General features: G+C 45.5%; 1 protein-coding gene across 1 annotated transcript; it reads left to right on the top strand.

Annotated features, from left to right (window-relative positions):
- The first annotated feature begins 1,961 nt into the window (after positions 1-1,961).
- Positions 1,962-26,470, top strand: LOC139367415 (uncharacterized protein C6orf118-like). The gene is made up of 12 exons (XM_071105621.1): positions 1,962-2,171; positions 2,389-2,732; positions 3,896-4,058; positions 5,089-5,211; positions 6,238-6,297; positions 6,894-7,012; positions 17,172-17,230; positions 17,472-17,563; positions 21,469-21,576; positions 23,971-24,024; positions 25,319-25,380; positions 26,223-26,470. The coding sequence occupies exons 1-12, from the start codon at positions 1,962-1,964 to the stop codon at positions 26,290-26,292; spliced, it is 1,464 nt and encodes a 487-aa protein (XP_070961722.1). The 3' UTR covers positions 26,293-26,470.
- The last annotated feature ends 1,368 nt before the right edge of the window (positions 26,471-27,838 follow it).

The raw sequence follows: 27,838 nt of genomic DNA, 5'->3' as shown, positions 1-27,838 counted from the left end.
ATCAAATTGACGGAGAGGTTGTTATCCTGGCACCACACTGCCAGGTCTCATTGTTGTCGGTGATCAGGCCTACCACTGTTGTGTCGTCTGAAAACCACCTGGGGGCGGCCCATCAGGAAGTTCAGGATCCAGTTGCAGAGGTAGGTGTTTAGTTGCAAAGTCCTTAGCTTAGTGATGAGCTTTGAGGACACTATGGTGTTGAACGCTGAGCTGTAGTCAATGAATAGCGTTCTCACATTCTCACACCTCCTTTTATCCAGGTGGGAAAGGGCAGTGTGGAGTGCAGTTGGTAGTCATTTAGGCAGGTTACCTTGGTGTTCTTGGGCACAGGGACTATGGTGGTCTGCTTGAAAACATGTAGGTATTACAGACTCGATCAGTGACAGTTTGAAAATGGCATAGCGGGATGTCTTATAAGTGTCCGTGTTAGAGACCCGCTCCTTGAATGCAGCAGCTCTACCCTTTAGCTCAGTGCGGATGTTGCCTGTAATCCATGGCTTCTGGTTTGGGTATGTTCTGTAAACCTAAAAGTGTGAAGGTGTTGGCTGCTTTGTTGAAATGGTGCGCGTGGGTTACTTAAGCAATAAGGCCAGAGGGGGTGTGGTATGTGGCCAATATACCACGGCTAAGGGCTGTATCCAGGCACTCCGAGTTGCGTCACACGTAAGAACAGTTCTTACGTGTGACGCAACTCGGAGTGCCTGGATACAGCCCTTAGCCGTGGTATATTGGCCATTTACCACAAAACCCAGAGGAGTCTTATTGTTATTATCAACTGGTTACCTAGGTAATTAGAGCAGTAAAAAAATAAATGCTTTGTCATACCCGTGGTATATGGTCTGATATACCATGGCTGTAAACCAATCACCTTTTAGTTTTTCTTGCACCTTATTTGTATAAAAATCTTAAACATTTTCTGAAATGTGATGCTTTGGTGCCTCTTGGCCAATTCAGAACGCTGATTGAGGAACCTTTTTACTGATGAATGTGTTTTTCTTTCTTTCTGCTTGCATTTTGTATTTTTATTTTGTTGTGTGTATATTTTTTGTAATCTACATAATTCAGTGCTCATCTGTAAAAGAGACCTTGGTCTCAGTGTGACTCCCTGATAAAATAAAGGTTCAATAACATTTACTTCCGCCACCGTGTGTTGACGCGCGGTATCCCCTGACAACCGTCTGGGGAAAACAGGAATCTTTTCTCTTCACCTCTGGGCAGACAGACGCGGGTGAGTACAATAGATTATGTTTCGGCAATATGACGTTGCTGTAGTTATTTCCTGCGAATTACAGTGTTTATATCGTCTCAAGAAACGTTTAGCTATAGTTTACTTATTTGCGTGCCTGCGTGCGTGCGTTGCGCCAATCGCACAGCAGAATGTCTGTAAAGTCATGGATTTCACTTTACCAAATTACAGTGTTTGCTAGACAAATACTCTTTACAATTATGCACATCTACCGTGAAATACAGTGTAATTATTAACAGAGAAAAATGCTAATCATGTTTCTAGGTAGAGCTTTCAATAAGGTCAATGAATAGAATATGTGCAAGTTATAGGCTATAGATATTCTGAGTAGACAATATATTTATTTAACTAAGCAAATCAGTTAAGAACAAATTCTAATTTACGATGATGGCCCACCCCACGCTGGGCCAATTGTGCACCGCCCTATGGGACTCCCAATCACGGCCGGATGTTATACAGCCTGGATTTGAACCAGGGACTGAAGTGATGCCTCTTTCACTGAGATGCAGTGCTTTAGACTGCTGCGCCACTCGGGAGCCCACTCGGCAATACTTTGCTACATTTAACATGCTAGTCCTTAAAGCAGAAAGAGGGACTTGCTGTTAGTGCTTTCATCTTAAAGAGGCATAATATTTAGCCTACAATGACCAAACAAAAAGCACACATCTTTCCAATACCACATTCAAGTTCCTTCACGCCCTCCTCTCAGCCAGCCATGTCTACCAAGGCTACCACCCCTAACAAGCCTCGGATGCTGAGGGTATCTGACGCACGCCGGGAGCTCCAGAGCCTTCTCCTGGGGGCAGAGATGGCTCACAAGGCTGACATCCAAACATACAGCTGTGGCCACCTGAGCCCTTACACCCTGAGCCAGAACCAGCCCCACCGGAGGAGGACAGATGAACCAATCTGGGAGATGTCTGAGGTCTTTCCCCCACTGTTTTCTGTCTATGTTCAGTACCATTTAGCAGAAAAATGCATTGAAAGTATAGAGAGCATTTATTTTTTTCACGGGCGAGCAGCGTTTACCCAACAATTTGATTTACTATTACACCACTGCTTACAATGACACAATAACAACAACAACAACATACAACAACAACAACAACAAAACCTAACATCAACATATTCATTATCTCTAGGTCCAGGACAGAGAGAAGGGTGAGGGGGAAGGCCTGAGTCCCTGTCCTTTTACGCAACGCCTCCAGAGACAAACCAAGATGGCCGCCAACATCGACAAGATGACTGAAGCCATGTTTGACTTCACTGTCGCCAAGGGGCTAAAACCTACAGTCTTGAAGCCTGGGCAGCATGAGAGCCTTACTGGCACACAGAGAGGAACGAAGGGAGAGGAAGGAGAAGAAAGAGAGAGGAGGAGGAAAACAAGGCTCAAGATGGTTCTGGACACCTCTGAGCTCTTCCTGGTCAAACCCAGCATAGCATCACAGACAAAACCTCCTGGAGGTGTTGAGGGGAACCAGGACAGGTAATAATGATAATTAACACTGTAGCATCACAGACCAATCCTTCTGGAGGTGTTGAGGGGAACCAGGACCGGTAATAATGATAATTAACACTGTAGTATCACAGACAAATCCTCCTGGAGGTGTTGAGGAGGGGAACCAGGATAGGGAAGGGCAATAATAATAAATATAGCGGTGAGCAGCAATGAACAGGGTTCACAGGACGACAGAAAGGACACAAGATCAGTTTGATAATAACGCAAACACTCTATCATATAGGAACTATCTTCATTTATGTGTAATCGGTGAAATCATTACTAGGGCTGTTAGGGTGAACGTATTACCGCCAACTCCGGCGGTCACGAATCATGACCGCAGTCAAATTCCACGTGACTGTTTAGTCACAGTAACTAGGCTTCTCCAAGCTCTGATGCTGCTGATGGTCATTAGTAGTCTACCAAACTTGCCAACTGCCTGATACTCAGCACTCTATTGTCCCTCTAATCACTCCCATCTACAGGTACTGGTTCAGTCAGTCTCACCTGGTCCATCTACAGGTACTGGTTCAGTCAGTCTCACCTGGTCCATTTACAGGTACTGGTTCACTCAGTCTCACCTGGTCCATCTACAGGTACTGGTTCAGTCAGTCTCACCTGGTCCATCTACAGGTACTGGTTCAGTCAGTCTCACCTGGTCCATCTACAGGTACTGGTTCAGTCAGTCTCACCTGGTCCATATATAGGTACTGGTTCACTCAGTCTCACCTGGTCCATTTACAGGTACTGGTTCACTCAGTCTCACCTGGTCCATCTACAGGTACTGGTTCAGTCAGTCTCACCTGGTCCATTTACAGGTACTGGTTCACTCAGTCTCACCTGGTCCATTTACAGGTACTGGTTCAGTCAGTCTCACCTGGTCCATCTATAGGTACTGGTTCAGTCAGTCTCACCTGGTCCATCTACAGGTACTGGTTCAGTCAGTCTCACCTGGTCCATTTACAGGTACTGGTTCACTCAGTCTCACCTGGTCCATTTAAAGGTACTGGTTCAGTCAGTCACACCTGGTCCATCTACAGGTACTGGTTCAGTCAGTCTCACCTGGTCCATCTATAGGTACTGGTTCAGTCAGTCTCACCTGGTCCGTCTATAGGTACTGGTTCACTCAGTCTCACCTGGTCCATCTACAGGTACTGGTTCACTCAGTCTCACCTGGGGGGCCTGACCAAGAAGGACCAGATGAGGATGATGAGACACTTTGACAGACGGGTGCTGAGGAAGCAGGACCTCAGGGACAGGAACTGGATCAGCGGGAACAAGGCTGCTGAGGTCTACGAGTGGAAGCTAGAGAAGGTGGGGAAGACTATCGTGTTTCTTTTTGGTTGTACAAATTTGACCCGGTACAGTATAAACATCACGCAATACCATAACATACTAATTACACTGTGATAACCTATGGGTTACTTCTATGTAAGTGGTACATATCCTCCATAGGTAATAATAGGCGTACGAGAGATGCTGTAAATTATAGGGCCTCCAGTCCCCTGGAGGTGTTGAGTTCAGCAGTATTCTTCAGTCCCCTAAAGGTGTTGAGTTCACCAGTGTTCTTCAGTCCCCTAGAGGTGTTGAGTTCACCAGTATTCTTCAGTCCCCTAGAGGTGTTGAGTTCAGCAGTATTCTTCAGTCCCCTAGAGGTGTTGAGTTCACCAGTATTCTTCAGTCCCCTAGAGGTGTTGAGTTCACCAGTATTCTTCAGTCCCCTAGAGGTGTTGAGTTCAGAAGTATTCTTCAGTCCCCTAAAGGTGTTGAGTTCACCAGTGTTCTTCAGTCCCCTGGAGGTGTTGAGTTCACCAGTATTCTTCAGTCCCCTAGAGGTGTTGAGTTCAGCAGTATTCTTCAGTCCCCTAGAGGTGTTGAGTTCACCAGTATTCTTCAGTCCCCTAGAGGTGTTGAGTTCACCAGTATTCTTCAGTCCCCTAGAGGTGTTGAGTTCAGCAGTATTCTTCAGTCCCCTAGAGGTGTTGAGTTCAGCAGTATTCTTCAGTCCCCTGGAGGTGTTGAGTTCAGTAGTATTCTTCAGTCCCCTAGAGGTGTTGAGTTCAGCAGTATTCTCCAGTCCCCTAGAGGTGTTGAGTTCACCAGTATTATTCAGTCCCCTAAAGGTGTTGAGTTCAGCAGTATTCTTCAGTCCCCTAGAGGTGTTGAGTTCAGCAGTATTCTTCAGTCCCCTAGAGGTGTTCAGTTCAACAGTGTTCTTCAGTCCCCCAAAGGTGTTGAGCTCAGCATAACACTAGATAGCGTTTCTCCCCATCTTCCACTTCACTTCACACAGGTACAGCTGTGAGTTATTACCGTACAATATGATGTGTGTCTCATTCCCCAGGAGCTGAGGAGGCTGTCAGACCAGAGCTGTCCCAGTAGAGACCGCCTGGGGGTGTTCAGTCACGTCTTCAACAACGTCTGTGAAGGCTCGCCAGTATTCAGAGACATCCTCAGGGAAATCAAGGTTTTTCCTTTTCCTCTCCTCTCCTTACCTCTCACTCTCCTCATTTACCTTTCCTCCTCTCCCTCTCTCCCTTACCTCCCTCCTCTCCCTTACCTCCCTCCTCTCCCTTACCTCCTCTCCCTTACCTCCCTCCTCTCCCTTACCTCCTCTCCCTCTCCTCCTCTCCCTTACCTCTCTCCCTCTCCTCCTCTCCCTCTTCCTTACCTCTCTCCCTCTCTCCCTCTCCTCCTCTCCCTTACCTCCCTCCTCTCCCTTACCTCCTCTCCCTCTCCTCCTCTCCCTCACCTCTCTCCCTCTCCACCTCTCCCTCTCCTTTCTCCCTCTTCTCCTCTCCCTTACCTCTCTCCCTCTCCTCCTCTCCCTCTCTCCCTCCATGGCGCCACTCAGCAGCAGCACATGGTAAGCATGTGTTATGGGATGAATTAGAGGCTAGGGACTGGGAGCCTGAGAGACTGACAGTCCCCTGAATTAGAGAATAGGGACTGGGAGCCTGAGAGACTGACAGACCCCTGAATTAGAGAATAGGGAGCCTGAGAGACTGACAGTCCCCTGAGACACTGACAGTCTCCTGAATTAGAGAATATGGACTGGGAGCCTGAGAGACTGACAGTCCCCTGAATTAGAGAATAGTTTCCTTTCATGTAAAGTGCTTTGAGTACTTCATTTGGTAGAAAGGCGCTCAAAAAATCCAATCCAAAATAAAAAATAAATATTATTGTTATTATTGTTATTATTATTATTGTTATTATTATTATTATTATTAGTATCATTATTATTATTGTTATTATTATTATTATTAGTATCATTATTATTATTGTTATTATTCTTATTAGTATCATTATTATTATTGTTGTTATTATTATTGTTATTATTGTTGTTGTTGTTATTAATGTTATTATTATTGTTATTATGATTGCTGTTATTATTATTATTGTTATTATTCTTATTAATATCATTATTATTCTTGTTGTTGTTATTGTTGTTATTATTATTCTTCAATCTGTGTTTCTCCCTTCGGCTTTCCAGACAGACTACGATCTGTACCTCAACTCTATTCTGGACTCCCAGACATCTCTCGAGGACTTGGTAAATATTACATACACATTCAGATTTTTTTCTAGTTTATTTGTAGCCTAATTATATGGAAATCTTATTCAGTTATTGTGCTTTCGCTGCATATGGAGGTCTGTACTGACACCAGTTGAGCTTTTGATTGACTACTGTAACCCCTATTTAAGACCTCTATACCCTCAAATTCCAATCAGGACCTCGAAGCCAGTTCCACTGCTTTTTGTCATTCCTACCCCTCTAATCAGGGACTGATTTAGACCTGGGACACCAGGTTCCCCTCTAACCAGGGACTGATTTTAGACCTGGGACACCAGGTAGGTGATTCCCCTCTAATCAGGGACTGATTTAGACCTGGGACACCAGGTTCCCCTCTAACCAGGGACTGATTTTAGACCTGGGACACCAGGTAGGTGATTCCCCTCTAATCAGGGACTGATTTTAGACCTGGGACACCAGGTGGGTGATTCCCCTCTAATCAGGGACTGATTTTAGACCTGGGACACCAGGTAGGTACAATGAATGATCCGGTGGAATAGGAAACCAGCAGTGCACTACACTGTACTGATCTTTATTGAGTATTTTATCCCTCCTCCTCTCTGCGGTGTGGTCAGTCTGAGCTGGCTCTGCTGGGTGGTCTGGCCATCGTAGGGGCAGAGGATCTGGAGGAAGCTGGCAACGAGGTGTCCAGGCTGGGAGAGGAGGCGCAGAGGGCCCTGGAGGAGAATGACAGGTATGGATGGGTCTCTGAGGGAATGGATATATATATGTATATATATATATATATATACTGGAATACACCGTACTAGGGTCTAAATTCAGTCCGTAGGTCAGAAGATCGTCATTGTAGCACAATTTAAAGGGCAGGTAGCATAAACGTAACCACGTGTAACATTATGGATTTGCATTAGTATACACATCAAAAGTCCCAATGCAAAGTTGCACTTCACATCTCTATTTTTCGAGTTATTGCATAAAACCAATCAGAATGCCAAAGTCATGCCGGAAACTGTCTCTGCGGGGTGTGACGTAATATGGAGGACCTGCAAAGTCAGCTTATTCCCGATAATGTGAACTCCAACAGAAATAACTTCAAATGTACAACTTCAAATTAAACCAAATCTTTGCACTCATTGACTACTGGTTTCAATAACCTTTTTAGACAACGTACAAGCTAATACTTTATTAATTTATTGTTGCAAATCAGCTTACAAGGTTGCTAGCCAACTAGCCTGCTAACGTTAACCCTACCCGCCTGCTAACGTTAACCCTACCCGCCTGCTAACGTTAACCCTACCCGCCTGCTAACGTTAACCCTACCCGCCTGCTAACGTTAACCCTACCCGCCTGCTAACGTTAACCCCACCCGCCTGCTAACGTTAACCCCACCCGCCTGCTAACGTTAACCCTACCCGCCTGCTAACGTTAACCCTACCCGCCTGCTAACCCTACCCGCCTGCTAACGTTAACCCTACCCGCCTGCTAACGTTAACCCCACCCGCCTGCTAACGTTAGGTTAGCTCTGCATGAGTCAGCCAGTTGCTATCAACACCTAGCTTACAGCTCAATTAACGTAAATCAATGTTTTGGAAATACATAACACCATCTAACCAGTTATCAAAGAATGTTACTGGTATGTAAAGTTTACTAAACTTAGTAAAGTTTAGCTCAGCTAGCCAACCACTACAGTCGACATGGCTAAGTAGTAAGCCAGAGAACAACCCCAACTAGTCTAGCAGAGGCAGGAACCCACAGAATATAACAACAACGAAAAGACAGCAGATATAGAGTAGAGAGAGCGGAGACTTACCGATTAACGGCTGAGCTAGCTACCAAAGAGGAGCCAAGGAGAGAGAAGCTTCAGAGGCACCGGCCAGGGGAGAGTAAACTAATCCAAAAGCAATATACTAAGGTAAATCCACAGTAGATATATTACAGAGGCGCAATGAGCACAGGAGACGACGGGAAAGAGTTAACAATAAGGCAGTGGGGGTTCAGGGTATAGGAGGAGACGAGGAAAAGAGTCAACAATAAGACAGGGTTCAGGGTATAGGAGGAGACGAGGAGAAGAGTCAACAATAAGACCGTGGGGGTTCAGGGTATAGGAGGAGAAGAGGAGAAGAGTCAACAATAAGACAGGGTTCAGGGTATAGGAGGAGACGAGGAGAAGAGTCAACAATAAGACAGGGTTCAGGGTATAGGAGGAGACGAGGAGAAGAGTCAACAATAAGACCGTGGGGGTTCAGGGTATAGGAGGAGACGAGGAGAAGAGTCAACAATAAGACAGGGTTCAGGGTATAGGAGGAGACGAGGAGAAGAGTCAACAATAAGACAGAGAGGGTTCAGGGTATAGGAGGAGACGAGGAGAAGAGTCAACATTAAGACAGACGGGGTTCAGGGTATAGGAGGAGACGAGGAGAAGAGTCAACAATAAGACAGGGTTCAGGGTATAGGACAGGGGTGTCAAAGTCAAATGGACGGAGGGCCAAATAAAAAAATCAGCTACAAGACGAGGGCCGGACTGTTCGAATGTTCATTGAAAAATTTTTAAATGACGCATATAGTCTAGTGAACCTAATTGAACCTACTGAAAACCTAACAAATATATTACAATATGATCAGATAAATAAAGCAATATTTTCTTATGGCTCTGTCAGTAATCTTTAATTTTCAACAGACACAAAAGACAAATTTCCTTTATATAAATATCCCCATAACATGAACATTAAATGAAAGAAACCGGTATTCAAGGCACCATCAGTAGACTATATTTTCTATTTTAGCAAAAGTGGGCTAAATTTACTTCAAAGAAAAAACAATAATAGCAATTTTCTATCATCCACTCAACTGAAATATTTTTAAAATATAATTGGATTGAAATACAAAAAAATAAAGTGCAAAAATCTATTAATCAAAAACAACACTTTGTTTAAGGAGAAGTAACATGCAGTGAAAACAAATATTAAATTTTAACTTTTAAACTTGAACTGAGTAAAAACTCTAAATATGTGATTGCATAGTAATGTTCACTTGTTTGAGGTTGAGGGTGATACTTGGTGGTGTCCCATCTTTTCCACAAGTTCATCAATGTTCGGGGTAAGGCTCTGAGCTGAAGAAATCCTCAGAATTGAGTGGAGGTGTTCAGCAGTAAGTCGACTTCTGTGTGATGTTTTGTTCAGGTTCATCAAAGAAAACAGTTGTTCACACAGGTATGTGCTGCCAAACATAGACAACGTTTGAGCAGCCTGGATGCGCAGCTGGGGCATTGTGCCGGGGAGGAAACGGGCGAACTCCGCAGCACCCACTGCCGCATATTTTGCCCTCAGTGCATCATTGCATTGGAGGTCAATCAACTCCATTTGGAGGTTTGGTGGTGAGCTTTCCACGTCAACAGCAAATGGGTTACCGAGCAGTTCCAACCTGCTTTTTTGTGCTTCAAAGTCAGCAAATCGGCGTCGAAAGTCAGCGGCAAGCATACCTATTTTATCAGCCAACTGTGTGCTCGGGAACGCACTGGTAGAGAGCTTCTCTTTCATGGTCTGGCAGCTGGGAAAGTGGCTCAAATTTTCTTTCCGCATCTGCGTCTCCCACAGAGTCAGTTTGGTTTTAAATGCCTTCACTGTACTGTACATATCAGAGATGACACGATCCCGACCCTGCAGCTGCAAGTTTATTGCATTCAGATGACTCGTAATGTCACACAGAAAAGCCATTTCACACAGAAACATTTCGTCTCGGAGTTGTGTTGTGTCTTTCCCTTTGCTGTCCAAGAACAGACAAATCTCCTCACGAAGCTCGAAACATCTTTGAAGCACCTTTCCCTGGCTTAGCCATCGCACCTCTGTGTGATAAGGCAAATCACCATGCTCCGTTTCTAACTCCGTCAGAAATGCCTTGAACTGGCGGTGATTCAAACCTTTGGCTCTGATAAAGTTAACTGTGCGCGTGATGATGCTCATTACATGCTCCATTTTCAAGGCTTTACCGCACAACGCTTCCTGGTGTATGATACAATGATAAGCTGTCAGCTCACCTGTCGCGTTTTCCTCTTGCATCTTTTCCCGTATCTTCGCCACCAGTCCGCTCCTGTGTCCACACATCGCAGGTGCTCCGTCGGTTGTCAAACCCACGAGTTTTTCCCAAGGCAGCTCCATCTCATTTACACATCTTGACACCTCTTCATACAAATCATGCCCCGTAGTTGTGCCATGCATAGGACGTAAAGCCAAAAACTCCTCTGTCACGCTTAGGTTGGAGTCCACTCCGCGGATGAAAATTGACAACTGGGCAATGTCAGAAATGTCGGTGCTCTCATCCACAGCCAAGGAATATGCAATAAAATCTTTTCCCTTTTTCACAAGCTGCTCTTTTAGATTGATGGACAACTGGTCTACTCTCTCGGCAATGGTGTTTCTGCTCAGACTCACATTTAAAAAGAGTTGCCTTTTTTCTGGGCAAACTTCGTCACAAACTTTAATCATGCAGTTTTTGATGAAATCCCCCTCCGTAAATGGCCGGGCTGATTTAGCGATCTCTTCTGCCAAAATAAAACTGGCCTTGACAGCAGCCTGGCCTTGTGATTTGGCTTTTTTGAACAGAGCCTGTCGAGATTTGAGGCCTCGTTTTAATTCCTCTGCCTTTTGTAGCCTTTGTTCCATGTCCATATTCTTGTTTTTGTCCGCGTGTTTCGTTTCATAATGTCGTCTCAGATTATACTCTTTCAGTACCGCCACACTTTCTCCACACAGAAGACACACAGGTTTTCCAGCTACCTTCGTGAACATATACTCCGACTCCCACCTTGTTTGAAACCCCCGGTTCTCAGTATCCACCTTCCGTTTTGCCATTTTTGATGGGTATCTGAAAGTTAATTTTACTGTGATGCTGACGACTGCTGTGCCAATAAATATTGAAATGAAGCAGCCTACTGCTCGGTGCGTCACCTTTGCATTGTGGGAAATGTAGTATTGGTGCGTGTAAAAGATCTGCGGGCTGCCGGCTTGCTGCGGGCCGGTTCTAATAATAAATCAAGATCATCCCAGGGGCCGTAAAAAACCTTCTTGCGGGCCGGATGTGGCCCGCGGGCCTTGACTCTGACATATGTGGTATAGGAGGAGACGAGGAGAAGAGTCAACAATAAGACAGAGGGGGTTCAGGGTATAGGAGGAGACGAGGAGAAGAGTCAACAATAAGACAGTGGGGGTTCAGGGTATAGGAGGAGACGAGGAGAAGAGTCAACAATAAGACAGTGGGGGTTCATGGTATAGGAGGAGACAAGGAAAAGAGTCAACAATAAGACAGGGTTCAGGGTATAGGATGAGACGAGGAGAAGAGTCAACAATAAGACAGGGTTCAGGGTATAGGATGAGACGAGGAGAAGAGAAGAGTCAACAATAAGACAGTGGGGGTTCAGGGTATAGGAGGAGACGAGGAGAAGAGTCAACATTAAGACAGAGGGGGTTCAGGGTATAGGAGGAGACGAGGGGAGAGTCAACAATAAGACAGGGTTCAGGGTATAGGAGGAGACGAGGAGAAGAGTCAACAATAAGACAGAGGGGATTCAGGGTATAGGAGGAGACGAGGAGAAGAGTCAACAATAAGACAGAGGGGGTTCAGGGTATAGGAGGAGACGAGGAGAAGAGTCAACAATAAGACAGAGGGGGTTCAGGGTATAGGAGGAGACGAGGAGAAGAGTCAACAATAAGACAGGGTTCAGGGTATAGGAGGAGACGAGGAGAAGAGTCAACAATAAGACAGAGAGGGTTCAGGGTATAGGAGGAGACGAGGAGAAGAGTCAACATTAAGACAGACGGGGTTCAGGGTATAGGAGGAGACGAGGAGAAGAGTCAACAATAAGACAGGGTTCAGGGTATAGGAGGAGACGAGGAGAAGAGTCAACAATAAGACAGAGGGGGTTCAGGGTATAGGAGGAGACGAGGAGAAGAGTCAACAATAAGACAGTGGGGGTTCAGGGTATAGGAGGAGACGAGGAGAAGAGTCAACAATAAGACAGTGGGGGTTCATGGTATAGGAGGAGACGAGGAAAAGAGTCAACAATAAGACAGGGTTCAGGGTATAGGATGAGACGAGGAGAAGAGTCAACAATAAGACAGGGTTCAGGGTATAGGATGAGACGAGGAGAAGAGAAGAGTCAACAATAAGACAGTGGGGGTTCAGGGTATAGGAGGAGACGAGGAGAAGAGTCAACATTAAGACAGAGGGGGTTCAGGGTATAGGAGGAGACGAGGGGAGAGTCAACAATAAGACAGGGTTCAGGGTATAGGAGGAGACGAGGAGAAGAGTCAACAATAAGACAGAGGGGGTTCAGGGTATAGGAGGAGACGAGGAGAAGAGTCAACAATAAGACAGTGGGGGTTCAGGGTATAGGAGGAGACGAGGAGAAGAGTCAACAATAAGACAGTGGGGGTTCATGGTATAGGAGGAGACGAGGAAAAGAGTCAACAATAAGACAGGGTTCAGGGTATAGGATGAGACGAGGAGAAGAGTCAACAATAAGACAGGGTTCAGGGTATAGGATGAGACGAGGAGAAGAGAAGAGTCAACAATAAGACAGTGGGGGTTCAGGGTATAGGAGGAGACGAGGAGAAGAGTCAACATTAAGACAGAGGGGGTTCAGGGTATAGGAGGAGACGAGGGGAGAGTCAACAATAAGACAGGGTTCAGGGTATAGGAGGAGACGAGGAGAAGAGTCAACACTAAGACAGAGGGGGTTCAGGGTATAGGAGGAGACGAGGAGAAGAGTCAACAATAAGACAGTGGGGGTTCAGGGTATAGGAGGAGACGAGGAGAAGAGTCAACAATAAGACAGTGGGGGTTCATGGTATAGGAGGAGACGAGGAAAAGAGTCAACAATAAGACAGGGTTCAGGGTATAGGATGAGACGAGGAGAAGAGTCAACAATAAGACAGGGTTCAGGGTATAGGATGAGACGAGGAGAAGAGAAGAGTCAACATTAAGACAGACGGGGTTCAGGGTATAGGAGGAGACGAGGAGAAGAGTCAACAATAAGACAGAGGGGGTTCAGGGTATAGGAGGAGACGAGGAGAAGAGTCAACAATAAGACAGTGGGGGTTCAGGGTATAGGAGGAAACGAGGAGAAGAGTCAACAATAAGACAGTGGGGGTTCATGGTATAGGAGGAGACGAGGAAAAGAGTCAACAATAAGACAGGGTTCAGGGTATAGGATGAGACGAGGAGAAGAGTCAACAATAAGACAGGGTTCAGGGTATAGGATGAGACGAGGAGAAGAGAAGAGTCAACAATAAGACAGTGGGGGTTCAGGGTATAGGAGGAGACGAGGAGAAGAGTCAACATTAAGACAGAGGGGGTTCAGGGTATAGGAGGAGACGAGGGGAGAGTCAACAATAAGACAGGGTTCAGGGTATAGGAGGAGACGAGGAGAAGAGTCAACACTAAGACAGAGGGGGTTCAGGGTATAGGAGGAGACGAGGAGAAGAGTCAACATTAAGACAGAGGGGGTTCAGGGTATAGGAGGAGACGAGGGGAGAGTCAACAATAAGACAGGGTTCAGGGTATAGGAGGAGACGAGGAGAAGAGTCAACAATAAGACAGAGGGGGTTCAGGGTATAGGAGGAGACGAGGAGAAGAGTCAACAATAAGACAGGGTTCAGGGTATAGGAGGAGACGAGGAGAAGAGTCAACAATAAGACAGAGAGGGTTCAGGGTATAGGAGGAGACGAGGAGAAGAGTCAACATTAAGACAGACGGGGTTCAGGGTATAGGAGGAGACGAGGAGAAGAGTCAACAATAAGACAGGGTTCAGGGTATAGGAGGAGACGAGGAGAAGAGTCAACAATAAGACAGAGGGGGTTCAGGGTATAGGAGGAGACGAGGAGAAGAGTCAACAATAAGACAGTGGGGGTTCAGGGTATAGGAGGAGACGAGGAGAAGAGTCAACAATAAGACAGTGGGGGTTCATGGTATAGGAGGAGACGAGGAAAAGAGTCAACAATAAGACAGGGTTCAGGGTATAGGATGAGACGAGGAGAAGAGTCAACAATAAGACAGGGTTCAGGGTATAGGATGAGACGAGGAGAAGAGAAGAGTCAACAATAAGACAGTGGGGGTTCAGGGTATAGGAGGAGACGAGGAGAAGAGTCAACATTAAGACAGAGGGGGTTCAGGGTATAGGAGGAGACGAGGGGAGAGTCAACAATAAGACAGGGTTCAGGGTATAGGAGGAGACGAGGAGAAGAGTCAACAATAAGACAGAGGGGGTTCAGGGTATAGGAGGAGACGAGGAGAAGAGTCAACAATAAGACAGAGGGGGTTCAGGGTATAGGAGGAGACGAGGAGAAGAGTCAACAATAAGACAGAGGGGGTTCAGGGTATAGGAGGAGACGAGGAGAAGAGTCAACAATAAGACAGAGGGGGTACAGGGTGTCATGACGCTGGCCTGTGGGTAGGTTTATGACAGTCATAAATACCTCGCCCCCTTTTTTCCTCTCTCTACCCTACTGATGTGACTATTGAAAATCCCTTGGTTAACATAGAGATTATGGGAACATCAGAATGTGGGGGGAAATTAACTATATTCTGGTAATCCGAACAATTGAACATATGCGGTGGTACTTAATAAATATGATGTCAGTTCGGTTATCATCTGAGACATTCTCATCAATGATAGGACGACATAAACGGTGCAGATTCACATGGAATTGTTGTGCAATTTAAATGTTTGAATATGAAATTATTTGTGATGGGATGAAATGTGATTTTAGCTTCTAAAATGTGAGAACTGGGTTTTCATGAGTGAATTAGGCCGACTCAGTGGCCCGCCCACGTGAAGAAACATTGGTTATAAACTATGAAACAACTCTCCTTTCCTATATAAAGCCTTGACGACAATAAAACTTCCTGTTCCGGGGACATTAAGGCGACGGCCTTGACGTTAGAAGGGCAGGTGACACCTACAGAGCAAAGCCAATCTCAGCTACCTAACAAAATTAGCATTGAATACCCACGGGATTAGGACGATCGACACGTCGAATATGATGAATTTCGACAATACCAGCCAGAATATAGCATGAGCATATAAGCATGGCAACTGGGTATGAACTTTGAACTCTGATTCACTCCAGCCGCCAAGCGTGGACTGGGAAAGGACAGACAGAGTATACCGTCTACCACACAACGACGTTACTAAATCGAATACAGTTTACCACCAGAGACATTCTTCAAAGGATGGAAGAACTCTTGGGCAACTCAGCCTTCCATCTACCACCAACCTATTGAAGCGCAGCTCAGAGTAAATATTCATTGCATTTTCCTTTTCTAAATGGACGGTAATTTAGAATGTATAAGATTCTGTATTTACGATAGAGTAGCTGCCTACGGCCCGATAGAGACATCGCTTCTCCCTTTGTTCTTCAGTCTTCCCGCTCTTTCACTCAAACCCAGCCCCTTTTCTTTGTGTAACCAGCTGTCATATCTGTTCCGTCCGCTAGGGACGTTTTCCTTTATGACATAATAGTTTCATTCTGTGGAAATGTAATTCTGTGTGATTAGTTAGGTATTTAGTAAATAAATAATTAAACCCAATTTTCTATTGCTGATTCAACTTGTTAGCCAGGGGTAGTGTAGATAACCAAGAATTTACAACTTTCAGATGAGACTGAATTAAGGTGACCATTAATATTGACGGCTATTGATGTAAAATATTACTAGGTCTTTAAGAGTTTATTCGGAAGATAACAGCTCTATAAATATTATTTTGTGGTGCCCCGACTCTCTAGTTAATTTCATTTTCATGATTAGCTCAATCAGGTAATATTAATTACAGAGAAAGGATTTTATAGAATAGCATGTCATATCACTTAATTTGGCATAACCAAAGACACGACAAGGGTATAGGAGGATACGAGGAGAAGAGCCAACATTAAGAGGGTGATTAGAGGACGGCTCCAGGCAGATGGAAATGATAACAACGGCACAGTGAGTCAGCTAATGTTGCGCACTAGTACTGAGACAAGGTTGAAAAACTCTGGTAGCCTACTTCATGGAGATCATGCGGCCCCATGCGGCGTGGGGAATCTGATTGGTTGTTCACATCATACCTCATGATTGATAGATTGTAGCTCACCACTGCCAACATTCTGTCTGCATGGCTAGTGGCTAACGTTAGCCAGCTTGATAAAGTTAACGCAGAGTAGATTGTCCGTATGACTTTGAGAAATAGTGCATTGTGGGTCGTTTAGAAAGTATCTGGAAATAAGTTAATAAATATGTTTTTTATTTTTTTATTTAAAAACTATAACTATGTTTATAGGTAACCATATCGTGAATACAACTAAAGTTACTAAGTCTTTGACCACACATTGTGTTGTTACTTTGATCAGTAAAAACTTGCTTCCTACCAATGTTCCCTCTAAACTGCGTGCGCAGGCGTACAGCTCCCCCCCCCCCCCCCCCCCCCCCCCCGGTACTGCCGCACAGAAGAAATATCAGCCCGTGCAGAGAAGCACTAGATTGAACTTCACTCAACATTCTCAAGTCCCCACCCCCCCTCCCTTAGCTAACACCATCTGATTATCTATTTTTCCCCAGTCTACTTGAACGCGTGAACATTTATTTTAAATATCTATCCCTCTTAGAACGCGGATCTTCCGCGCTACGGATTTAATCTAGCTCTAGTAGTTGATGTTATACAAATACATTGCTTTTGTTCAAAACATAGAATACTAAAAACCTTTTCTTCCAAAAAACATATTGAATTCGTAGTTTTAAAATGTATTGATTTCCTTTGTAAAGTATATTGAGAGCTTGTGCGATAATGCACTTTGACAAAACATTTTTTGACTTGACTTAATTTTTAATTTGATTGTATTCGTGCCTATTGTCTGTTTCCCCAGAGTCAGGAATCAGTTTCAGAACGTACGTGACAGAGTCATGGAAACCCCAGATGATGAAGGTTGATTGATTTTTGTTGTTGTTGTTTAGTTGATGTATTGCTGTGTTTGTTTGATTGTTGATTGAATGGTTTGCGTGATGAATAATGAATTGGTTTGATTGGTTTGTTTGATGTATTGGAATGTAATTGATTCGTTGGTTGGTTGATTGGTTTGTTTGATGTATTAATTGATTGGTTTGTTTATTAATTTGTTGAATTCATGATTGATTTATTGATTCATTGGTTGATTGATTGATGCCAGGGCTCCATAAGGAGGCCACCCTGCCAGGGCTGTTGAGGCCAGGTGAAGGGCCGATCTCCTTTATAGATCGTGTCCAGCCTAAGAGACGTCAGGTATGGAACATAATATACATAATACAAATAATATATCAGTATATCTTTTTATTTTATTTTTTATTATTATTATTTTGTTTTTGTAAACGAGAGTCATTTATGTCATTTTAAGCTTCATTTAGACAGATAACAAACGACAGGAGATGGAGAGACGGTGGGGAGCGTTACCACTAACTATCAGGTCCTCTGTAGCCCAGTCTACACACAGGGCTGTAGTGGTCCTCTGTAGCTCAGTCTACACACAGGGCTGTAGTGGTCCTCTGTAGCTCAGTGTAGACACAGGGCTGTAGTGATACTCTGTAGCTCAGTCTACACACAGGGCTGTAGTGGTCCTCTGTAGCTCAGTGTAGACACAGGGCTGTAGTGATACTCTGTAGCTCAGTCTACACACAGGGCTGTAGTGGTCCTCTGTAGCTCAGTCTACACACAGGGCTGTAGTGGTCCTCTGTAGCTCAGTCTACACACAGGGCTGTAGTGGTCCTCTGTAGCTCAGTGTAGACACAGGGCTGTAGTGGTCCTCTGTAGCTCAGTCTACACACAGGGCTGTAGTGGTCCTCTGTAGCTCAGTGTAGACACAGGGCTGTAGTGATACTCTGTAGCTCAGTCTACACACAGGGCTGTAGTGGTCCTCTGTAGCTCAGTGTAGACACAGGGCTGTAGTGATACTCTGTAGCTCAGTCTACACACAGGGCTGTAGTGGTCCTCTGTAGCTCAGTGTAGACACAGGGCTGTAGTGGTCCTCTGTAGCTCAGTCTACACACAGGGCTGTAGTGGTCCTCTGTAGCTCAGTGTAGACACAGGGCTGTAGTGATACTCTGTAGCTCAGTCTACACACAGGGCTGTAGTGGTCCTCTGTAGCTCAGTGTAGACACAGGGCTGTAGTGGTCCTCTGTAGCTCAGTCTACACACAGGGCTGTAGTGGTCCTCTGTAGCTCAGTGTAGACACAGGGCTGTAGTGATACTCTGTAGCTCAGTCTACACACAGGGCTGTAGTGGTCCTCTGTAGCTCAGTGTAGACACAGGGCTGTAGTGGTCCTCTGTAGCTCAGTCTACACACAGGGCTGTAGTGGTCCTCTGTAGCTCAGTGTAGACACAGGGCTGTAGTGATACTCTGTAGCTCAGTCTACACACAGGGCTGTAGTGGTCCTCTGTAGCTCAGTGTAGACACAGGGCTGTAGTGATACTCTGTAGCTCAGTCTACACACAGGGCTGTAGTGGTCCTCTGTAGCTCAGTCTACACACAGGGCTGTAGTGGTCCTCTGTAGCTCAGTCTACACACAGGGCTGTAGTGGTCCTCTGTAGCTCAGTGTAGACACAGGGCTGTAGTGATACTCTGTAGCTCAGTCTACACACAGGGCTGTAGTGGTCCTCTGTAGCTCAGTGTAGACACAGGGCTGTAGTGATACTCTGTAGCTCAGTCTACACACAGGGCTGTAGTGGTCCTCTGTAGCTCAGTCTACACACAGGGCTGTAGTGGTCCTCTGTAGCTCAGTGTAGACACAGGGCTGTAGTGATACTCTGTAGCTCAGTCTACACACAGGGCTGTAGTGGTCCTCTGTAGCTCAGTGTAGACACAGGGCTGTAGTGATACTCTGTAGCTCAGTCTACACACAGGGCTGTAGTGGTCCTCTGTAGCTCAGTGTAGACACAGGGCTGTAGTGGTCCTCTGTAGCTCAGTCTACACACAGGGCTGTAGTGGTCCTCTGTAGCTCAGTGTAGACACAGGGCTGTAGTGATACTCTGTAGCTCAGTCTACACACAGGGCTGTAGTGGTCCTCTGTAGCTCAGTGTAGACACAGGGCTGTAGTGGTCCTCTGTAGCTCAGTCTACACACAGGGCTGTAGTGGTCCTCTGTAGCTCAGTGTAGACACAGGGCTGTAGTGATACTCTGTAGCTCAGTCTACACACAGGGCTGTAGTGGTCCTCTGTAGCTCAGTGTAGACACAGGGCTGTAGTGGTCCTCTGTAGCTCAGTCTACACACAGGGTTGTAGTGGTCCTCTGTAGCTCAGTGTAGACACAGGGCTGTAGTGATACTCTGTAGCTCAGTCTACACACAGGGCTGTAGTGGTCCTCTGTAGCTCAGTGTAGACACAGGGCTGTAGTGGTCCTCTGTAGCTCAGTCTACACACAGGGCTGTAGTGGTCCTCTGTAGCTCAGTGTAGACACAGGGCTGTAGTGATACTCTGTAGCTCAGTCTACACACAGGGCTGTAGTGGTCCTCTGTAGCTCAGTCTACACACAGGGCTGTAGTGGTCCTCTGTAGCTCAGTCTACACACAGGGCTGTAGTGGTCCTCTGTAGCTCAGTGTAGACACAGGGCTGTAGTGATACTCTGTAGCTCAGTCTACACACAGGGCTGTAGTGGTCCTCTGTAGCTCAGTGTAGACACAGGGCTGTAGTGATACTCTGTAGCTCAGTCTACACACAGGGCTGTAGTGGTCCTCTGTAGCTCAGTCTACACACAGGGCTGTAGTGGTCCTCTGTAGCTCAGTGTAGACACAGGGCTGTAGTGATACTCTGTAGCTCAGTCTACACACAGGGCTGTAGTGGTCCTCTGTAGCTCAGTGTAGACACAGGGCTGTAGTGATACTCTGTAGCTCAGTCTACACACAGGGCTGTAGTGGTCCTCTGTAGCTCAGTGTAGACACAGGGCTGTAGTGGTCCTCTGTAGCTCAGTCTACACACAGGGCTGTAGTGGTCCTCTGTAGCTCAGTCTACACACAGGGCTGTAGTGGTACTCTGTAGCTCAGTAATATAGTATTGTGCTTGCAATGCCGGGATAGTGGGTTTGATTCTCAGGACCACACATGCGGAAAACAATTATACACGCATGACTGTCAACCAGTTTGGGTAGAAGCGTCTGCTACATGGCATGTATTATCAGGTGTGGATCATTGTATGTACTGTACTGTATGTACTGTACTGTATGTACTGTTCTGTATGTACTGTTCTGTATGTACTGTTCTGTATACTGTTCTGTATGTACTGTACTGTATGTACTGTTCTGTATACTGTTCTGTGTGTACTGTACTGTATGTACTGTATGTACTGTTCTGTATATACTGTTCTGTATATACTGTTCTGTATGTACTGTTCTGTATGTACTGTTCTGTATGTACTGTTCTGTATACTGTTCTGTATGTACTGTACTGTATGTACTGTATGTACTGTTCTGTATGTACTGTATGTACTGTTCTGTATGTACTGTTCTGTATGTACTGTTCTGTATGTACTGTATGTACTGTTCTGTATGTACTGTACTGTATGTACTGTTCTGTATGTACTGTACTGTATGTACTGTACTGTATGTACTGTATGTACTGTTCTGTTCTGTTCCGTATGCACTGTACTGTATGTACTGTACAGTATGTACTGTACTACACTGTATGTACTGTATGTACTGTACTGTATGTACTGTTCTGTATGTACTGTGCTGTATGTACTGTACTGTATGTACTGTATGTACTGTGCTGTATGTACTGTACTGTACTGTATGTACTGTTCTGTATGTACTGCTATGTATGTACTGTACTGTATGTACTGTTCTGTATGTACTGTTCTGTATGTACTGTTCTGTATGCTCTGTATGTACTGTACTGTATGTACTGTTCTGTATGTACTGTTTTGTATGTACTGTTCTGTATGTACTGTTCTGTATGTAATGTACTGTATGTACTGTTCTGTATGTACTGTTCTGTATGTACTGTATGTACTGTTCTGTATGTAATGTACTGTATGTACTGTTCTGTATGTACTGTACTGTATGTACTGTTTTGTATGTACTGTTCTGTATGTACTGTTCTGTATGTCCTGTATGTACTGTTCTGTATGTACTGTTCTGTATGTTCTGTATGTACTGTTCTGTATGTACTGTACATTATGTACTGTATGTACTGTGTTATCAGGTGTGGATAATGTGGGAGGAGGTCCAGCTGCTGCAGAAGGAACTCAAGGAGAAGATGGTGTCCATCATCACCACAGGAGCTACAGAGAGATGCATCAGAGACTCTAAGGTACAGTCGCAAATCAGAGACTAGTCTTAAGAGACATGCAGCAAAGTCCAGGCCCAGACGGGGTATTAAACCACAGCACCAATAGGGATTTACAACGGGGAGCACCAGACGGGGTATTAACCACGGCACCAATAGGGATTTACAACTGGGGGAGCACCAGACGGGGTATTAACCACAGCACCAATAGGGATTTACAACGGGGAGCACCAGACGGGGTATTAACCACAGCACCAATAGGGATTTACAACCAGGGGAGCACCAGACGGGGTATTAACCACGGCACCAATAGGGATTTACAACGGGGAGCACCAGACGGGGTATTAACCACAGCACCAATAGGGATTTACAACGGGGAGCACCAGACGGGGTATTAACCACAGCACCAATAGGGATTTACAACTAGGGGAGCACCAGACGGGGTATTAACCACAGCACCAATAGGGATTTACAACCAGGGGAGCACCAGATGGGGTATTAACCACAGCACCAATAGGGATTTACAACCAGGGGAGCACCAGACAGGGTATTTAACTACGGCACCAATAGGGATTTACAACCAGGGGAGCACCAGACGGGGTATTAACCACAGCACCAATAGGGATTTACAACGGGGAGCACCAGACGGGGTATTAACCACAGCACCAATAGGGATTTACAACCAGGGGAGCACCAGACGGGGTATTAACCACGGCACCAATAGGGATTTACAACGGGGAGCACCAGACGGGGTATTAACCACAGCACCAATAGGGATTTACAACGGGGAGCACCAGACGGGGTATTAACCACAGCACCAATAGGGATTTACAACTAGGGGAGCACCAGACGGGGTATTAACCACAGCACCAATAGGGATTTACAACCAGGGGAGCACCAGACGGGGTATTAACCACAGCACCAATAGGGATTTACAACCAGGGGAGCACCAGACAGGGTATTTAACCACGGCACCAATAGGGATTTACAACTAGGGGAGCACCAGATGAGTTATTAACCACAGCACCAATAGGGATTTACAACCAGGGGAGCACCAGACAGGGTATTTAACCACAGCACCAATAGGGATTTACAACCAGGGGAGCACCAGACGGGGTATTAACCACAGCACCAATAGGGATTTACAACCAGGGGAGCACCAGATGAGTTATTAACCACAGCACCAATAGGGATTTACAACCAGGGGAGCACCAGACAGGGTATTTAACCACGACACCAATAGGGATTTACAACCAGGGGAGCACCAGATGAGTTATTAACCACAGCACCAATAGGGATTTACAACCAGGGGAGCACCAGACGGGGTATTTAACCACAGCACCAATAGGGATTTACAACCAGGGGAGCACCAGACGGGGTATTAACCAGAGCACCAATAGGGATTTACAACGGGGAGCACCAGACGGGGTATTAACCACAGCACCAATAGGGATTTACAACGGGGAGCACCAGACAGGGTATTTAACCACGGCACCAATAGGGATTTACAACCAGGGGAGCACCAGATGAGTTATTAACCACAGCACCAATAGGGATGTACAACCAGGGGAGCACCAGACGGGGTATTTAACCACGACACCAATAGGGATTTACAACCAGTGGAGCACCAGATGAGTTATTAACCACAGCACCAATAGGGATTTACAACCAGGGGAGCACCAGACAGGGTATTTAACCACAGCACCAATAGGGATTTACAACCAGGGGAGCACCAGACGGGGTATTAACCAGAGCACCAATAGGGATTTACAACGGGGAGCACCAGACGGGGTATTAACCACAGCACCAATAGGGATTTACAACGGGGAGCACCAGACAGGGTATTTAACCACGGCACCAATAGGGATTTACAACCAGGGGAGCACCAGATGAGTTATTAACCACAGCACCAATAGGGATTTACAACCAGGGGAGCACCAGACAGGGTATTTAACCACGACACCAATAGGGATTTACAACCAGGGGAGCACCAGATGAGTTATTAACCACAGCACCAATAGGGATTTACAACTAGGGGAGCACCAGACGGGGTATTAACCACGACACCAATAGGGATTTCCATGGTTGTTATAGTTCTTAACATTTGTACTAGTATGGTTGTCATAGTTCTGTGTTGGATGAACTGGGTAAAATACTACTGTCAACGTATTTTCAAAGTTATTTAATGTGCCCTTCAGAGATGGACATATCTCACATTCACCAAAACACACACACGTTGGATAGCCCTATGTCCTGCTGTACTCTCCACGTATGTTATGACCTTGTATGCCTTCGTACAAACAGCTTATCATCGGTAATGTACAGACTGACTCCCTTTATCGTAGGGCATTTCACTGGAGTACTGTGTGTGTGTGTGTGTGTGTGTGTGTGTGTGTGTTTGTCTGTTATCTCCTGCAGGGAGAGATCATGAGACTACTGGCCTCAAATGAACGCTTCAGAAACACCAACAAGGCAAGCCATTTAGTACTTTGACCTAGTTGAAATTATCATTATCATATTTTTCCTTGACTGTATGTGCTGTATGTATGTACTGTGTGTACTGTATTGCATGTATGTGCTGTATGTACTGTATGTGTGTACTGTACTGTATGTACTGTTCTGTATGTACTGTTCTGTATGTACTGTACTGTCTGTACTGTGTGTATATACTGTACTGTATATACTGTTCTGTATGTACTGTATGTATGTATTGTATGTACTGTATGTACTGTCTGTACTGTATGTACTGTCTGTGCTGTACTGTCTGTGCTGTATGTGCTGTATGTACTCTGCTGTATGTGCTGTATGTGCTGTGCTGTATGTACTGTGCTGTATGTACTGTATGTACTGTGCTGTATGTGCTGTATGTACTGTGCTGTATGTGCTGTATGTACTGTGCTGTATGTACTGTATGTGTTGTATGTACTGTGATGTATGTGCTGTATGTACTGTGCTGTATGTACTGTATGTGTTGTATGTACTGTGCTGCGTGTGCTATATGTACTCTGTGTAGGTGGACCAATGGTCAGAGATGATAATGTTCCTCCCCTCAGGCCTGGTTCCACCCCTTCAGGCCTGGTTCCTCCCCTCAGGCCTGGTTCCACCCCTCAGGCCTGGTTCCTCCCCTTCAGGCCTGGTTCCACCCCTCAGGCCTGGTTCCTCCCCTCAGGCCTGGTTCCTCCCCTCAGGCCTGGTTCCACCCCTTCAGGCCTGGTTCCTCCCCTCAGGCCTTGTTCCACCCCTTCAAGCGCTTGTTCCTCCCCTCAGGCCTGGTTCCTCCCCTCAGGCCTGGTTCCTCCCCTCAGGCCTGGTTCCTCCCCTCAGGCCTGGTTCCTCAGGCCTGGTTCCACCCCTTCAGGCCTGGTTCCTCCCCTCAAACCACTCTGCTTCTGCCTCTGCATTGCCCAGGATGGGTATCTGTAAAGCTCTTTGGGGATTTAGGCTGGGTATCTGTAAAGCTCTTTGTGGTTTTAGGATGGGTATCTGTAAAGCTTGTTGGGGTTTTAGGATGGGTATCTGTAAAGCTCTTTTGGGGATTTAGGCTGGGTATCTGTAAAGCTCTGTCGGGATTTAGGCTGGGTATCTGTAAAGCTCTTTGTGGTTTTAGGATGGGTATCTGTAAAGCTCTTTGTGGTTTTAGGATGGGTATCTGTAAAGCTCTTTGTGGTTTTAGGATGGGTATCTGTAAAATAAAATAAATTTGATTTAAATTGTATTGAATATACAATGCATTTTCTATACTCATTGGTCTCACTGTGTCTTGAAGGATCTGGAAAGCAACCTCAACATGATCCTGAACAGAGTGACAACAAGCGAGGATGTGAAAGCGTACGTATCCTCATTTTAAGACTGGAACCAATCTCACTATGTATCTTCTGTGTAAATCTGTTGTATGGTTGACACTGTTTTTTTTTGGGGGGGGGGGGCAAAAAATGTCCCAATTGGGACAGTTAAGATATTGATTCCCATTCTCATCATCCTCATCATCCTCATCCCAATTACACATTGATTCAGAAATGTTAACAATGTAACCCCTAACCCTTAACCCTTAACCCTTAACCTAGCACCCCTAAACCTTAACCCTTAACCCATAACCCTTAACCCCTAACCCTTAACCCCTAACCCTTAACCCTTAACCTAGCACCCCTAAACCTTAACCCTTAACCCATAACCCTTAACCCCTAAACCTTAACCCCTAAACCTTAACCCTTAACCCCTAACCCATAACCCAGAACACCTTACCCATAACCCCTAACCTATAACCCAGAACCACTAACACAGAACCACTAACCCAGAACCACTAACTCAGAACTCCTAACCCAGAACCCCTAAACCACTAACCCAGAACCCCTAACCATAATGTTAGATCCTCCCTGAATATACAGTACACATACCTGTTGCTGGCATGGTCCAGGGCTTGTAGCCACAAAGTGTCTCATAGTAGGAGTGCAGATCTAGGATCTGCCCATACAATATTTTTTCCATGATGATCTGAAAGTTGAAACTGATGCTAGATCAGCACTCCTACTCGAAGACGCATTGTGGATACGGGCCCTGGTCTCTCTTGGCAAAATATATGACTAAATACAGGCCAAATTAAAACAACCTAAATTATTAGTAGAGAAATGATTTCTCTCACCGTCGGCTCTGTGATCTGGTTCTGTTCACAGGGAGGTGTGGGACAAAATATGGACCGCCCTGCGACACGAGGACGATAGAACACAACCTCTCGTAAATTAGTAGAGTTTGGAACAGTACCTCTTTTTGTCCACTAGGGGGTAGTGTTTAACAAGCTGACCTGAAGGCCATGACTAGATATTATGGGCGGGATGATTACTCATTCGCCAAGCTTCACATCACTTTAAATCATTGTTATTCGAGCTGACATTAAAATATCTCCGATGGTAACAGAAGTACAATGGCATTTAGTTACAACAGCAACAACCACACTGTATGTAGTCCTCACAAGAGTCAATTGTGCTGTAGTGACATCATTGAAATATCTTATTTGACTTATCAGACTATTTAATAGTCTTTTAACAATAAAGATATAATTAAGGCTGTGGTTAAATGTGGTGATGATTATAGGAAATATGGCTTTGATGTCATACAAGCAAACCATACAACCGCCGATCCAAATAAATAGTGACGTGATTTGATTTGACTGTTTATCCTTTTACTATATAATCTGGGTTCAATCCCTTGGCTGTCCACGTCCTACCAGTCCAGACCTGTCCACGTCATCACACCTATCATTACCTGCAGCCTACTGCTCTACACAACACACACAGATCCATCTTCTCCACATAGGCAGTATTTTGACATACTGTCAAAGGTCCGCTATCTGATATTCTGTCACAAAAGATTGTAGATTGTAGACCAGGGCACTCCAGCCCTGTTCCTGGAGAGAAACCCTCCTGTAGGTTTTAACTCCAGCCCTGTTCCTGGAGAGAAACCCTCCTGTAGATTTTAACTCCAGCCCTGTTCCTGGAGAGAAACCCTCCTGTAGATTTTAACTCCAGCCCTGTTCCTGGAGAGAAAGCCTCCTGTAGGTTTTAACTCCAACCCTGTTCCTGGAGAGAGATCCTCCTGTAGGTTTTAACTCCAACCCTGTTCCTGGAGAGAAAGCCTACTGTAGGTTTTAACTCCAGCCCTGTTCCTGGAGAGAAACCCTCCTGTAGATTTTAACTCCAGCCCTGTTCCTGGAGAGAGACCCTCCTGTAGGTTTTAACTCCAACCCTGTTCCTGGAGAGAAACCCTCCTGTAGGTTTTATCTCCAACACTGTTCCTGGAGAGAGACCCTCCTGTAGGTTTTAACTCCAACCCTGTTCCTGGAGAGAAACCCTCCTGTAGGTTTTAACTCCAACCCAGTTCCTGGAGAGAGACCCTCCTGTAGGTTTTAACTCCAACCCTGTTCCTGGAGAGAAACCCTCCTGTAGGTTTCAACTCCAACCCTGTTCCTGGAGAGAAACCCTCTTGTAGGTTTCAACTCCAACCCAGTTCCTGGAGAGAAACCCTCCTGTAGTTTTTAACTCCAATCCAGTTCCTGGAGAGAAACCCTCCTGTAGGTTTCAACTCCAACACTGTTCCTGGAGAGAAACCCTCCTGTAGGTTTTAACTCCAACCCTGTTCCTGGAGAGAAACCCTCCTGTAGGTTTAAACTCCAACACTGTTCCTGGAGAGAAATCCTCCTGTAGGTTTTAACTCCAACCCTGTTCCTGGAGAGAGACCCTCCTGTAGGTTTCAACTCCAACCCTGTTCCTGGAGAGATACCCTCCTGTAGGTT

The sequence above is a fragment of the Oncorhynchus clarkii genome, chromosome 16 (assembly GCF_045791955.1).
Source record: "Oncorhynchus clarkii lewisi isolate Uvic-CL-2024 chromosome 16, UVic_Ocla_1.0, whole genome shotgun sequence".
NCBI classification, from domain to species: domain Eukaryota; kingdom Metazoa; phylum Chordata; class Actinopteri; order Salmoniformes; family Salmonidae; genus Oncorhynchus; species Oncorhynchus clarkii.
The sequence above is the reverse complement of the archived record's forward strand: the minus strand, read 5'-3'. Positions and strand labels throughout refer to the sequence as shown.